This window comes from Echinops telfairi, unplaced genomic scaffold (genome assembly GCF_000313985.2).
Source record: "Echinops telfairi isolate 266 unplaced genomic scaffold, ASM31398v2 ScPeMD7_24;HRSCAF=84, whole genome shotgun sequence".
NCBI lineage: Eukaryota > Metazoa > Chordata > Mammalia > Afrosoricida > Tenrecidae > Echinops > Echinops telfairi.
This window is the reverse complement of record NW_022103921.1, coordinates 3,156,450-3,171,866: the sequence shown is the minus strand read 5'-3', so window position 1 is coordinate 3,171,866 and position 15,417 is coordinate 3,156,450. Positions and strand designations below refer to the sequence as shown.

The following is a 15,417-nucleotide window of genomic DNA, read 5'->3' as shown; positions in this document are numbered from 1 at the left end:
TTCTAAAAAGAAAAAAAAAAAAACTAATTGCCCACTGAGGAGGTGGGCAAAGGACCTGAACAGAAGTTTCACAGGGGCAGAATCCGAATGGCCAATAAACATTTGAGAAAATGTTCCCGATCTTTAGCCATAAGAGAAACGTAAATTGAAACAACTACGAGATACCATTTAACACCCTCAAAGATAGCCCAATTAAAAAAATCAGAAAGCAACGAGTATTGGAGGGGCTATGGTGAGATAGGATCTCTCCTCCACTGCTGGTGGACCTGTAGGTATGTACAGCCACCATGGAAATCGATTTGGCGATATCTAAAGTTGAGCTACCGTACAACCCAACAATCCCCCTTCTGGGCATATACCCAGAAGAGGCAAGAAACAAACCACGGCCAGACATCTGTGCTCCAATGTTCTTCACGGCACAGTTCACAATTGCAAGGAGATGGAAACAACCCAAATTTCCATCAAAAGACAAATGGATTAAATAACCAGGGTATATACATACAATGGAGCACTGTGCATGGCTAAAAATTAGAAATGAACACATGATGCACATCGCCACAGGGGAAGAACTGGAGGAAATTAGTCTAAGCATAGTAAGCCAAGCACAAAACAACAAGTACAACATGAGTCCACTGAAGTAAGGTTTAAAAAAAAATGCAAAGGGGCACAGGGGAAAAGCTACCGTATACAAACATTCCTGGGGTGAGGACCAGGTAGTATGGCAGGGGCCAGACCAAATCTAGGGATGCATATGGTAGCCAACTAAAAACGAGGGGGTGGGAAACAAATGGGTATTAGGGGAGCAGAACCCACCCACGGGTATTATTTATATCTCCACAGGGAAAGAGGGACCAGATTACAACTCGGTGCTCTAGGATGTGAATGCAACATACCAGCATGAAGCAGGGAACCGATAGAGATGTCTGAGAGGCCGGCTCCAATACCAAGTGGACAGCCGACCCTCCCCGCAGAAGAATTTACTTCAGAGGACAGCACTGAAGATACAGCTCTGGAGAGGGACATGTCCGATCACAGCGTACAGAAACAAATGAAGGGGGAGGAAGAGAGTGGAGCACATCCTGGCCTACCAAGCCTTGAGGAAGATAGCCCTGCTCAGAGCAGCCAACGCAGAGAGAGGACCACATGGCAGGCCCCACCACGAGACATGACATCCCTCACTGACCCATAGCCCTATAAGGGACAACACTGGAGACACAGTGTGGGAACTGTGCCCGGTCTGACCCCACCACACCAAGGCAAAACACTAAGGGCATGCAACAGAACAGCAAGGGAAGCAGAGTAAGGAAGTCCCGGGGGGAGGGGGGGGACATGGGAGAGGGGGAAGTGAGAGAAAGGAAGTGGTGTTAACAAATCCAAGGACAAGGGAACAATCGATCCAAAACCAGTGGCAAGAAGGTGTAAGAGGCCTGGTAGAGCTTGATCAGGGCAATGTAACTTAGAGGAATTACTGAAACCCAAATAAAGGCTGAGCATGATAGTGGGACAAGAGGAAAGTAAAAGGTAACAGAGGAATGTAATAGGGGGGCAAAGGGCATTTACAGAGGTCTAAATATAGGCATGTACATATGTAAATATATTTGCATGATGACGGGTAAATAGATCTGTGTGCATATATTTATAGGTTTAGTAATAAGGTAACAGATGGCATTGGACCTCTACTCAAGTACTTCCTCAATGCAAGAACACTTTGTTCTATTAAACTGGTATTCCTTGATGCTCACCTTCCTGGCAGGATTGCTGAAGACAAAGCGGGTGCATAAGCAAATGTGGTGAAGAAGGCTGATGGTGCCCGTTATCAAAATATATAGCATCTGGGGTCTTAAAGGCTTGAAGATAAACAAGTGCCCATCTAGCTCAGAAGCCCACACAGGAGCACACCAGTCTGTGTGACCATGAGGTGTCAAAAAATCATATCATTGTGAATGAGGAGGAATACAGAGTGGTGACCCAAAACCCACCTGTAGGCAACTGGACATCCCCTTACAGGATGACAGGGAGGAGGCGAGCCAGTCAGGGTGCAGTGTAGCAACAATGAAACAAATAACTTTCCTCTAGTTCTTTAGTGCTTACCCCCACCCACCCTCCCCCCACCCGCTATCATGATCCAAGTTCTACCTTACAGATCGGGGGAAGGACAACAGAAAAGTGGGTGAAGGGAGACATCGGACAGTGTGAGACATGACAAAATAATAATAATTCATAAATTATCAAGGGTTCATGAAGCGGGGAGGGAGGGGAAAAATGAGGAGCTGATACCAAGGGCTCAAGTATAAAGCAAATATTTTGAGAATGATGATGGCAACCAATGTACAAATGTGGTTGGCCCAATGGTTGTATGTACGGATTGTGAGAAGAGCTGTACAAGCCCCCAATAAATGATTAAAAAAAAAGATCATCTATGTACTCTAGAGACTTTCAGATATTTAACAAGGCAATGAATTTTTCAGAGTATGGATGTAAACAGATGAACATGTTCTCTACTGAGGATCAAGGAGCACAAGCCATACCCTATGCCCACTCGAATTTTGTAGCTAAAAAACACAGGCTCAGAGGTTTATTAGCTCATTCAAGGTCAAAGATTTGTGTTTTTGCCTTAGTGTTTTTGTACAGAAATGTGCAGTACTAGCTTTATCCATTATGGAATCTAGGGATGTTTCTTATTACAATTAAAGACCTCCCTAAGATAATGGCAGCAACTAAATTCAAAATTTTCTATAAACCCTTGGGGAAAAAAATAAGCAGAGCAAATAAAACCACACAGAGCCTGTATCTTCAGCATTACTACGAATCAGAGAACACTATAAATTTCACATAGCATGTGAAGAGAAAAAACTTCAATTCCAACTTCTGTCTGAGTTTCCTGCCCCAGGCCCATGTGACTCTTCAATCTCTCCGGAGGGGCTAAGAAATTATTCCCCTTTAGAAATAACAAGATCTCCGAATCACCAGGTAAGAAGATCAAATTACTTGTAAGAATGAAATAGTTGGGCTGGCATTAGACTTTTCATGAGCAACATAGAGTGAAACATCATTTTCAAGAAACTGGAAGGCAATGTTAGCTAGGCCTCAGTGAGGTAAAAGAACAAGTTTTACTTGAGACGCACACTGACAGCAATGGCTGTCAACTATTGTCTGTGGGCCTAGTCCGGCTGGTAGTTTTTTGTTTATTTGTTTGTTTGATTTTGTGGGCTGGCTTATTAGAGAAATTGAAAGAATTGGGAGAATTAATTATGGGCAATCACGATTTTGAGGAAACGGGCAGCAAAGGTCTTCAGGGGTTAACATCATTTGTTGTGGGTGCTCCCCAAACCAGCCTTGTGGCTAGTAGCTTTGTAAATAAAATTCCACTAGAAAACACCATGTCCATTCATTGACACTCTGTCTAAGGCTGCTTCCATGCTGTCAGACAGAGGTGTACAGATCAGGGAAGACAGCATGACCTGCAAAGCCTCCTTTTTGCTATCGAGCCCAGCGGTTCCCAACCTTCCTACTGCAGCCACCCTTTAATACAATTCCTCATGTTGTGGTGACCCCCAACCATGACATTATGTTCATTGCTACTTTATAAGTCTAATTTTGCTACTGTTCCGAATTGGCGACTGCTGTGAAAGGGTCGCGCTTGACCCATGGGTTAAGAACCGCTGATCTAGCCTTTACAGGGAGCCCTGGTGGCACAGTGGGTTTCTTGTTGGGCTGCTAAGCATAAGGTCAGCAGTTCAAAAGAACCAGCTGCTCCTCCAGAGAGAAAGATGGCCTTTCTACTCCCATACAGAGTTACAGTCTCGGAAACCCTACAGAGTTCTACTCTGTACACATTGGGTCACCATGACTTGAAGGCAACTAACAACAACAAACCTCTCACAGAGAGTTTTCCGTGGTGGTGTAGTGGTTAGTATGCTAAATACAATGTCTGCAGTTCGGAACCACCAGAGCTTTCTGGTTTTGAAACCACCAATCAGAGGAGGCTTTCTACTTCCTTAACGAGTCACCAGTCTTGGAAACCCACAGGAGCAGTTCTACTCTGTCCTGTAGAGAATGGACTTCATTCAAACACATGACCAGGGACATTTCTGTCAAACAAACAAAACAACTCATTTTGAGGACGCCTGTCTAGTACTCTTAGTTTTTATTAACTCACACTGTTAAGCCGTTCAAGCCGTCATATATTATCTCATTTTACATACTTCATTCTGCAGCTGTTCTTATTTTCTGTTACACCTTATCCTAAAATTCCAATTGGAAAGTTCACTATTACACTTCATATTATTTCTTAACTCAGCCCATGTCAAATCTAGCAAGTTTAGCATTTACACACGTTTCATGTCTCCTCTTGCCATTGTATTCTCATTGTTTCAGCTCTAACAGTGGCCCTAATTTTTTCTAATCCATAACCACAAAGCCACGACCTGTCCAGTCCCCATATCAAGAGGAAAACCCCAAATCTAAGTTTCTGCTTTACTTACATTTATGTCTGTATGATATATGAGGACACACAATGCTGGCAAAATCTAGGGAAAAAGAAATAATAAGTAGTACTAGAGTTGATGAAAATGTCTTACTAAAAATAAACTGCTACACAAAAAACAATAAATACTGTTTAAGAGCAAGAAAGACAATATTAAATTTGTTACTCTCTTAAATTAAGACAATGAAAATGTGATAGATCATTCTACATCACCAAAGGCATATTCCAGATATCCAGTTAAAATATCCAAATAGAAGGGTGAGTCAAAAAGTATTGCTACTAGAACCACAGTTCACATGCAAATTTATTCCATAAGATGTGTTTGAACAAATGTACTTAGTTGAGGACAAGTTCTCTCTCAGCAATATATCTGTCTTAGTCTTGTTGGGGTGCTTTCAATAAGAGTGACACTTTTTGTGCCAGGGGAAAAAATGATTTTGAGGTCAAGACTAATAGAGAAGCTATGCAACAAATTTATGGGAATGCTGTCCCGCATAAAACAACATTTCTTATACAGATTAAGCAGAAGGCTGGGAAGACCTCAAAGAGGAGCCAGGCAACGCAGTTAGCTCAAAAGGTGAGGGTGGCTTTTGTTGAAATTCTAAATGAGTTATCGGAATAGAGCACCATCACACCCTTATCACCTGGCAGCCCTGATCTTGCCCCTTCAGACTCTGCTCCCCAAACCCAAGAACCTTGGAAAGAGAGAGAATGTGTGTCCATCAAGAACACCGAAACCGCCCTAATGACAGGCTGTCCATTGAAAAGCACAGAATTCTTTGTGAAAGGGTCAGAGGTGCAAATACCATTTGCTGAAGTGCATGGATCTAGATTCTAAAGGAAGGATACATTGAAAACCAACAGCTTCAGATGTTTCATAAAAGTTTCAATGATTTTTGTAGCAATGTTCTTGATGTGCCCTTGTCGACCTGTTAAAGACTAATGTACCTTAAAAGATAAACATTTGTGTTAAACACATTTCTTTACGACATACAATGCCATGTGAAAAGAATGGATATGCAAGTAGCAACACTAAGGTTCCTAGGAATGCTGCTCTCAAACTGTCAGCCTCACCTCACCTGTGTACAGTAACAATGGTTTTGTTTAATATCTGATTAAAAGTTTCTGACTTCAGCTTTTTTACTGAAATTATAACCAATATGCCTACATACAGTTTTTATTCCCTTAAATTCAGGCCTTACAGATTTTTTTTTTAAATCTGAGGCAAGGGTGGGGGTTGGGTGAGTAGATAAAAATCACACTCGAAAGCACCCTTTCCATAAAACAAAACGTGGCAGAGGCCAACTAAAGATGGTGATTATTAAGACATCATTTCTCTAGTCATGTGAATAAAAGTTATAGAGATTTTATAAACTTAAAATACTAAGATCAATTTATATATTGATGTAAAAATGCCTTTGCTTTTCTTTAATCAGAGGCAATACAGAGTACAGTAGATCTTCCTCATCTGTAACACCAATCCTATACACACTATGTTTTTTCCTACATGTGTACAGGACAGGTTCTGGGATGTCCCCAGGTGGGCAGTGTTAACCCGCCAAATACTGGCAGAGTCTGGCCTACAAGTTCATACAAGTGTGTTTTCTAGGCGTGCATGCAACAGAGGCGAGAGAAGCCCTCTAGAATGAAGACTGTCTGAGATTTCATTACACTTTTCGGAAGAAGACAAAGTTAAATATTTTCAGGCTGTGGGTGACTGCGGGTAACTGAACTAGTAGAAAGCAAAACCGAGATAAAGGGGGACTCCTCTATGTCACACTTACGAACACTAATTCTGTCAGTCCTTAAGGGAATTTCAATTAGACTTAATGCAAATTCACTCAAGAAAACATGCACACAAATACACTAACTTCATCTGCTTATTTCATAATTGTTAAATTGACCATGCAATACAGTAATAAAACTTTGGGTTTTGTTTTGTTTTTTTCACTTTACCCTTTTCTATTTGAAATGTTTGTATTTTCTTTTTATAAATGGCCATCAAAAATGAAGAATATATGGTTGGAATGACCATCTCTCAATTGCTATTAAGATCTTCTACTTTTATTTCAAAGGAATCACAAATAAATAACCTAATTTTAAAAATTTTAGACCATATCATGAAACAAGAGTCTGTAGTATCTATTCCCTGTGCATTGAAAACTAAAGCATAAACATAGGGAAAATACACCATCGGACCTTTACAATTCTTCATTTACCTCCTGAACTGTTTCCATAGGCGGTGGGGGATCCTTATTCCTGCAGAGATTGACAATGACCCATGTGACGTTCCGAAGGAAGGTGATGGGAATGGAGGGATTGATGAAGGACAGAAGAGGTTTGACAACTCCCAGTGATATGACATAATCTCTACATTGAGGACCATCACCTATAGAAATGAAAATTGTATTTAAAAAAAAAATCACACTCAAGATGAGAAAGTCTGAAATGTATGCAATGGCTAATGTTGGGACACTGATGGTCTATGTTTCCTCATCATTAGTCAAAGGCATCAAGTGTTGCTATTTTTATCTATATTTTGATTTGGGGGTCACAAAATTTAACCTACGAGACCTGGTAGCAAATCACAATATCCTTTCCAAAGAGGCATCACCGTAAGTTAGTATTTATAAGGCAAGAAGCTAGCCAACCCACAATAAATTTAGAGGAAACATAGTGTGTAAGGGCTATGCCAATGTAGGAAAGAAGTTAATTAAGAATCTTAATTGGAGTCTTTTCAAACCTAAATGCAACTTACCTATAATATTTCCCAAAGCCCACACTGCTTGTTCACAAACATTCTGATGTGGTGAATGGAGAAGTCTCAGAAAAAGAGGTACTGCATCTATAATATAGTAAAATAGTTGTACTTATAAATATTAGTACTCTAACAAAGAGCAGTATTCTTAACAGCCAAAATGTTGACGTTTATGGGCTACAACCTAAGTAAGACAATAAAACACACCAAGTCTGAACCGTGGTAGTAGCTGAACTATAGTTAACTGAATTAATGAATGCGACAAATGTCTCTTTACCTGGTGCACACCTTTCATAACTTTAAACCCTTGTTCTGTCGCTTTGTTGACTTGCCTCTTGGCCTATGCAAGTTATGAAAACTCTACGTTTAACCTATCAATAAACTGCTCTCCAAAGTAGCATGACAATTTTACATTCCTATCAGCAATATAGGAGGGATCACATTTTTTTTCACTTAAAATTTTTTGTTTTTTACATATTTTAAACTAATTAATTTTATCTATGTTTTTTTTTATAAACAGAAGGCCAATATTGTCATGTAGAGAAGATAACCAAAAAATAGACACAATGAAAGTAAAAGTTATTCAATTGTACCTACTAGTGTCTACTGAGGCTTGGGACAACTGTGAGGCCTGGGCAGTGTTTCACTCTGTTGTACACAGGGTCGAGCCAACTCGAGGGCATCTAACGACAACAAAGCCTCTACTGGAAGTCCTAGTCTAAGGCTTGTTTCCTTTTTGTTCTAACTGACACCCTCCCAGAAGCATTCTCCTGGATGTTACTGAAATACATGAAGGAGAACTAACAGCAATAGTATTCTCACTACACGATTCAATGTAACTCATACACTGCTCAAAAGCATGTTGAGTGCCATCCAAAGTCAATGCAGTACACTATACATGAAAAGACAACGCACTCACTCGATATCTAGATGTTACCCAGTTCTTTTCCAAGGGCTTTGTCAGTTTGGGTCAACATGCCAATAATTATAAGCCCAGTCTGGAGGTAAGATATAAGCTACTCAAATACCTTGGAAGTATTAGAAACAGAAACTTTAAGGTTAGCTACTAAGAAATGGTCTTGATCCAAAACTACAATATTCCGTTTACTTTTTAGTAACCACAATGACAATTTAATAATAAATTAATGATAGCTATGGGCCAGATGGCAATCATTAAAAAGTAAGAAAATTCTCCAGTTGCTATTCTAAATTCTCCAAATGCTATAAGCTAAATTTTAATCTTTGTTATGAAACTTACATTTTTTGGTAAGCATTTAAAACAAAGAAACCAACAAAATATATCCAGAGAGTAAGGGAGTTAATTTACTTACTAGACTGTACAACAGCTTGAGTCTGTGCAGAAGTTCCTGAAGCTATGTTAGTTAGTGCCCAGGCAGCTTCAAACTGTAATGAAGGACTGAAAACACAATTTTAAAAAGACCACCATTTAAATTTATGAACTTTCTAACTATAAGGCTGTATTACCTTGCCCTTGAATTTTGATCCGCATCCAATGCCTGAGGGGTATAGCCACTTGAATGTCTTTTTGGCTCCCAAAGTCTTTAGCCATTATAAACGAGCTTCTGACTCTCCATTGGTAGTTCTAACATTTAGCCAATTGTGTTTTTTTTAAGACTCCTTCCATCTAATTAGGAAGCCATGCCAATTTCATTTCCTACTTATTTCCATTTGCTACATTTTATATCATTACCCCTCACAGTACTATGCTAATTCAAGTCCTCATTTCCCCAAAATGATCTTATAGTTGAAATCCCACTTGACTCTACTATACTATCTGCTTTTCATACTGGAGATATTAAAAGGCTATATAACTTTGCTGAAAAGATGAGCTTATTATAATTTGGAAATGATTGAAAACATCACCCAAAAAATGAAAACTGAGCTAGCTTTTGAAAGATGAATAGAAAATAGAAAATGGAATATGTTTCACTCACCACTTGGAGTGAAAACACAAATACCAGGAGTGGAATGATCATAAAGTGTATGGATGACAAGAAAAAGACCAGGAGAGCAGAAGTCAAGAAGAGATGGAAAAATATTAGCAAGGGATACAACTGGAAGCAAGTTGTCCAAGATTATGTATGTGTTTACAGGGAGTGGGGAATGTACACCAAGCCCCAGGCATCAATATTTGCAATATTTGCAGTATTTACATTAGTAAGATTTAAGAATTGGGTGCCGTGAAAAGGGGAGTAAAGAAAATAATGTTGGAGACCAAAGTTTGAAAAATGAATAAAAATGGTTAAAGGTTGATGTACCTGCTAGAAGACATGGAAAACGATTGACATTAAGATAGGACAGATTGTGGAAAGAATATAAGTTTCTTTATGCAGGTGGGAGTGGTGGTGAGAAAAACTAAGGTGAATCAAAGTTAAGGAATTAAAAGAAAAGTATACAAATATTAGAGAACAAAAGCTAGGATGTTAATATCAAAAGATAAAGGGGCCCCAGAAGGAAAAGGTATCAAGTTGAAGGAATATAAAATATAGCAAGCGGTGAAGAAGGAAAATATATTCCACAGGTTTCAAGTACAGATGAAAAGATGGCATAGCAAATAGAAAATGAATGACAAATTTTGGTAGAAAGCGGGGTACACTAGGCTACTGGCAGCAAGGGAAAAGTAAAAGAACATGGTCAAAGATGTGTGTGTGTGTGTGTGTGTGTGTGTGTGTGTGTGTGTACGCTTCTATGCACACACACAAAGTCCTATGAACAAAGAGAAAGAGGTTAAAAGAAATAATGACTGTGGTAGATAAATGGTAAACAGGCATTAGACACTTGCTACTGTCTAAAGGCTTTTGCATATATTAGCTCTACTCCATCAAACCTCCTCATTGTTGTGAATGAGGTCTCTGGAGCCCAGAGAGATCCCCTGACTTATCTAAAGGGACTTGTGTTTGGGTCAATGATAAATCCTGGTTTCAAACCAGGGTATATACATAGTTTCTTCTACACTACAGCATAATACACTAAAATTTCTCACAATAAATTCTTAAAATCAAACGGAAACCACAGAGAATGTTCTATTTTTTTGCTTTTTTTATAATTACTTGCTGAATTACATATATTTCAACATTCATTTCTGTATATATGCTACTTTTCATAGACACATCACACAAATGAGTCTTTTTTGAAAGGTTAGAAAATATTTAAAAAATAGGAGAAGTAGACTAAGAACAGAAAAGGGGTCCTATGAGCGCTGATGGCAAGGTCAGGTAAACACTGAACTGTTAACCACAATGTCAGTGGTTCAAACTCAGCAAGGAGAAAGCTAAGGCTGCTCCTGTGAAAACTTACAAAGCCTCGGAAATCCTATAAAGGGATGCTATGAGTCAGCATCAACTTAATGACAGTGGGAAAGAGGAAAGAATTAATTTTTAAAAGGATGAACTAAAAGTCACCTTTACTTAAATAATGCTTGTCATAGAAAAGATGCACAATAGTTTTACGTGCTAAAGGACCCTAGGGGGGTTGAGGGAGTTGTAGTACACAACGCAAACAGGAAGTATTTGAAAAACAAAAATATTCTTCACTAAGATTTATATAGTTTTTCTCGTTCAGCCAATTGAAAATTCCCGACAGTACCTGTTGATACACCCAAGCTTAAATGCTCATAACTGCAAAATTGATGGTATATTTGTCTTAAGGTGGTTTTAAACTTAAGCTTACATTCTCCCCAGTAATCCAAATGATGCTGTTTAAGAATAATATTTAATGGATATGAACCCAGTACTGAAAAAGACAGCAAGTGTGGTTTGCCCCTTCTTTTCTGGATACAAATAAATCTCCTTCTCTTGTACTTTATTTATTAAAGTATCTTTTACTGAAATAAAGAGCAAGTTATCTGAGGACTAACCCTGGCTGATGGTCTGTTAAAGACTATGCAGAAGATCAGTGGATCAGCTGGACTCTTCCCAGGGAAAGAAAGAGCCCTGAACTCTGGACACCCTTCGTGTGGACTCAGTCATGAGCTTACTCTATATATAGACTCATAAGCAAAGAGTGACTCAAATACTATTTGGGTTGTTTCAAAATACGACCACGAGAGAAACTAATAAATAAAAACTCTAAACAGAGTATAAGTTACAATAGGCAACAAACATGAGCTAGAATTTTTCTAGAATATATACATGTACTTCATAAACTAAAAAGGCATGACAATGTAAGACATAATAAATCAAACCCAAATTGAGCCTACTGGTTAAATAATAATCCTACATTCTAAGTTAGCCGGAAAAAGTTAACAGTGTACCAAACCCATACTTACTTATCATCCCTTTCTAGACATTTGACTAGAATTGGTAAGATCCCAGATTTGATTAGGTCATCAATTGGTGGGTTTCTGTCACTGGATAATAGCTTTCTAGAAATAAAACACAAGAAATTAACTGCTATAATTTTCAAACCACAAACTATACTAACAATGTCTTATTTTTACACACTCAGGGAAGACACCAAAAAAAGATGCACTTTGCCTGTGGACAATTTAGTATGACTTACCTCGCAGCCTGAACGGCACTCAGCTGGACCACTGGGTTATCGCTGGTGGCATTCTGCAACAACAAATATAAAATTCAGAAACTTAAACAATAATAATTTTAAATCATTTTAAAGTAAGAGTATTAAATAAATAACATACCTGCAATATAGCTTCTAGTGTTACATTTTGCTTAAAAAGAAAAAAAGAAAGCTTAGCAAAGAAGTCTATTAGCAAAATTGCAATTCATTAATTAGTCTACCTGTTAGAATTAGTATACCTTAATTATCATAGTACAACTGGCTTTACATTAAAAATAAAGTTCTGGTTATAAAATTATTAAGAGAATTTTAAAGGACTTTATAAGAACAAGGAAACTTACTGCTTTAAAATCCGCATCAACATCTGAATCTTCTAAGCTTTCTTCTTGGGGAACATTCCTCTTTTTCAATAAGTGCTCATCTCTTTTGTTCTGAAAGGTAATCAATAAATGATTAAGAAGTCATTAGGCTGCTGTTAATAAAAAATCTATTGAAGTTGTTTCAGCTTTATTAGTCAATTATAAAACAAAGATTGAACTTCTACATAATAATAAGCCAAAACTCACTGCTGTCTGAGTTGATGCCTAATTATAGCAACCCAAAGGGCAGGGTTGAACTGCCTCTGTGATTTTCCAAGACTGTAACTGTTTATGGGAGTCGAAAACCCCATCTTTCTCCCAAGGAGCAGCTGTTGGTTTTGAACGTGGGACCTGTAGTATCTCAGCGGAATACATAACCACTACGCCACCAGGGCTCCTTATTAAAATAATTAGGGCTAAATGTGCATTCTGCAAACTAATGACAAGGACACATTCTGGTTTTGGTAACAAAACTGGTTCACAGTCCAGCATTGACGTACACATAAAACACTACTATTAAAGTTAAAAGCCATCAATAAATGAATGGACAACTAGCTATAGGCCAGAGATACAATGGAATACTACGCAATGATAAAGAATAACAACAAATCTACAAAACATTTAACAACTAATAGGAGGATGTGCTGTGAAACAGTGGTGATGTCAAGTAAGTGTTGGACTGTGAACCGCAAGGTTGGCAGTTCATGTCTACCAGCCACTCTATGGGATCTAGATGAGGCCAGTACTCCTGTAAAGATTTACAACATTGGAAAATCTATAGGGTTGATTCGAGTTGGAATCAATGGTAGGAGGTTTGGTTTTTGGTTTTGGCTTAGTAAAAAAAGTCAACCAGAAAATGGCAAATATTGGATGAGACCACTGTTTTTTTAAGAAAGAGAGGGGGAAGATGGATTATAGGCAAAAAGGAAAAAAGAGACAGGAGGAAGAGGGAGAGAAAATTAAGGACTAGATATAAGACACATGATGACAAGGTTGAAGGAAAAGGAAATACACAGTATGAGAGAAGTCAGCACAACATAAATAAGATCCAGGGAGATGATGAGCAGGCAACTACTGGTAATTACTTAACAAAGACAATCCCGTAATATTAGTATTAATAAACAATAACTTACAAATAAATACATACCCCCTCTTATGTGCCTATCCCTCTGACACCACCACATAATATTGATGAGTGGCTATACAATACGCAACAATGTTGATTCTTCCCACTTTATTCTTTACCAAGATTATTTTGCTATTTGCTTATATGCACCTTTCCATCTAGACGAGGGGTACTCAAGGGAAATGGATTTTTTCAAAGCTATGTATTTAAATTTTTTTAACAAAACAACCTTATCACCTTTAAAGTACTCTCCATTACACTTAGTACATTTCTCAAATCTGCAATTCCATGCTTGGAAACATTTTTCAAACTCATCTGTTTGGGTGGCTCATAGCGCCTCCCTCATTCTTTTCTTCACCTCTTCTGTGTCATCAAATCACTGTCCTTCCATGTCCCTCTTCATTCGCGGAAACAAAGAGAAGTTGCAAGGAGCGAAGTCAGGTGAATAAGGTGTGTGGGGCAAGAGAGGCATGCTGTTTTGTTGGGGTTTTTTTGCCAAAAACTGGTGCACTGAGAGGGCTGCGAGAGCAGGTGCATTGTGTCGTGGCAAAACCAGTCCCGTCTGCCACAAAACAGGCCTTTGACACTGTTATGCTATCTTTTCAGAACCTCTAAAGAGAAAGCTTGATTAACAGTCTGACCAAGTGGAACAAACTCGAAATGCACTGGGAGCTGACATCTTCGTCCCGTTCAGGAAGCTGATGGACATCCAGAACCAGGTTTGTCATCAATGGACATTTCACCTTTTTAAAAATGAGAAAACCACTCATACACTTGAGTTTTTCCCATGGGGCTGTCCTGTAAGCTGTGCTCTACATCACAACCGTTTCTGCGGCAATTTTCCTGAGCAGGAAACAAAATTCCACAGCTTCACACTGTTCTCTTAAATCGTCAATCACAAAAAACGAGGTTCGGGTGAAACGGCTTTTACGAAAAAATTCACTGTGACGATTGAGAACCTTCCGAGGCGACGTCACTGGGTGCACTAACAGAGCGAATTGCTCCACGAGCATCTAGCAGGAAAAGTGCATACTACCAAAGCTCCGCTCTGCCCAGCACAATTCCGCTGTTTTTAGGGAACCCCTCGTCTTTTAAAATAAGTTTGTCTATGCCTAAAATAAGCCTTGTCAGGATTTTAGTAGGAATTGCATTAAACCTATAGCTCAACTTGAGGAAGAACTGGCATCTTTACATCGTTGACTCTTTCAAGGCATGAACCCAAGTCTCTCCATTTATTTGCCTTCAATTTTTTCATTGGCATTTTATAATTCTTATTATACATATCCTGTACATGTTTTGTTAAGTGTATACTTGAAGCATTTTGTTTCCGCTGGAGTGATGGTACTGTGGCACTGTGTTTTTAATTTCAGTCTTTACATGTTGATATATAATTGATTTTTCCGTTATAGTCTTGTATTCTGTAATCTTAATGGACTCACAATAGTTCTAGGAAGCTTCTCATAGCATTCCTTAGAATTTTCTATGCATATAACCATGTCACCTGCACATAGGGATAGTTCTGCTTCTTCCTCTTCAAACTTTTCACTCTCCCTCTTTGTTCTTACCGTATTAGCTAGAACTCCCCAACTACGCTGAATAAGAGCAACAAAGCAGACACCCTAGCTAGTTCCCAGAACACAGGGAAAACATTCCATCTTTCACCATTGCATACAATGGTAGATGCAGGTTTGCTGTTTTATCAAGTTGAGATAATTCCTCTATAATTGGATTTTTATTAGGTACAGACATTAGACTCTGTCACATGCTCTTTCTGCATCGATTGCTATGTACGGTTAGTTTTTCTTGTTAGCCTGATGATCTGAGAAAGCCATATTTTACTAAACCCCCAAACACAGCACAACTGATTAATCATACTTACCTTCCTTAGTTCAACTGTTACTTCATTTCTGTGTCTTCGCATGGTCTAAAAAGAAAAATAAAGATTACAAAAGCATCTCAAAAATTGCTATTTCTAGTATGTAAATTAAGTTCTCAGGCACTTACAATATAATTAAAAAATAATAATTTAATGGATTTATGAACTTGAAAAGAAGGCTTAGAAAAGTTGAAGAAACCAGAAGTTCTGTCTTTTGACGGCTGTCTGTTGGCTAATTTGAAGATAGTTGGCCCTGGCTGCCTAGGATCGAGA

General features: G+C 38.5%; 1 protein-coding gene across 1 annotated transcript in view; it reads right to left on the bottom strand.

Moving 5' to 3' along the window:
* KPNA3 (karyopherin subunit alpha 3) overlaps positions 1–15,192 on the bottom strand; it is a 39,549-nt gene extending 24,357 nt beyond the window's left edge. Inside the window, exons 1-9 of the mRNA XM_004714052.2 lie at positions 15,148–15,192; positions 12,125–12,214; positions 11,905–11,934; positions 11,766–11,818; positions 11,533–11,628; positions 8,576–8,661; positions 7,245–7,331; positions 6,706–6,875; positions 4,485–4,529 (exon numbers count right to left, since the gene is read on the bottom strand). Coding sequence (XP_004714109.1) covers positions 4,485–4,529; positions 6,706–6,875; positions 7,245–7,331; positions 8,576–8,661; positions 11,533–11,628; positions 11,766–11,818; positions 11,905–11,934; positions 12,125–12,214; positions 15,148–15,189 — 699 coding nt within the window. The 5' untranslated portion in view covers positions 15,190–15,192. The remainder of the gene's footprint in view (positions 1–4,484; positions 4,530–6,705; positions 6,876–7,244; positions 7,332–8,575; positions 8,662–11,532; positions 11,629–11,765; positions 11,819–11,904; positions 11,935–12,124; positions 12,215–15,147) is intronic.
* Between the last annotated feature and the right edge of the window lie 225 nt (positions 15,193–15,417).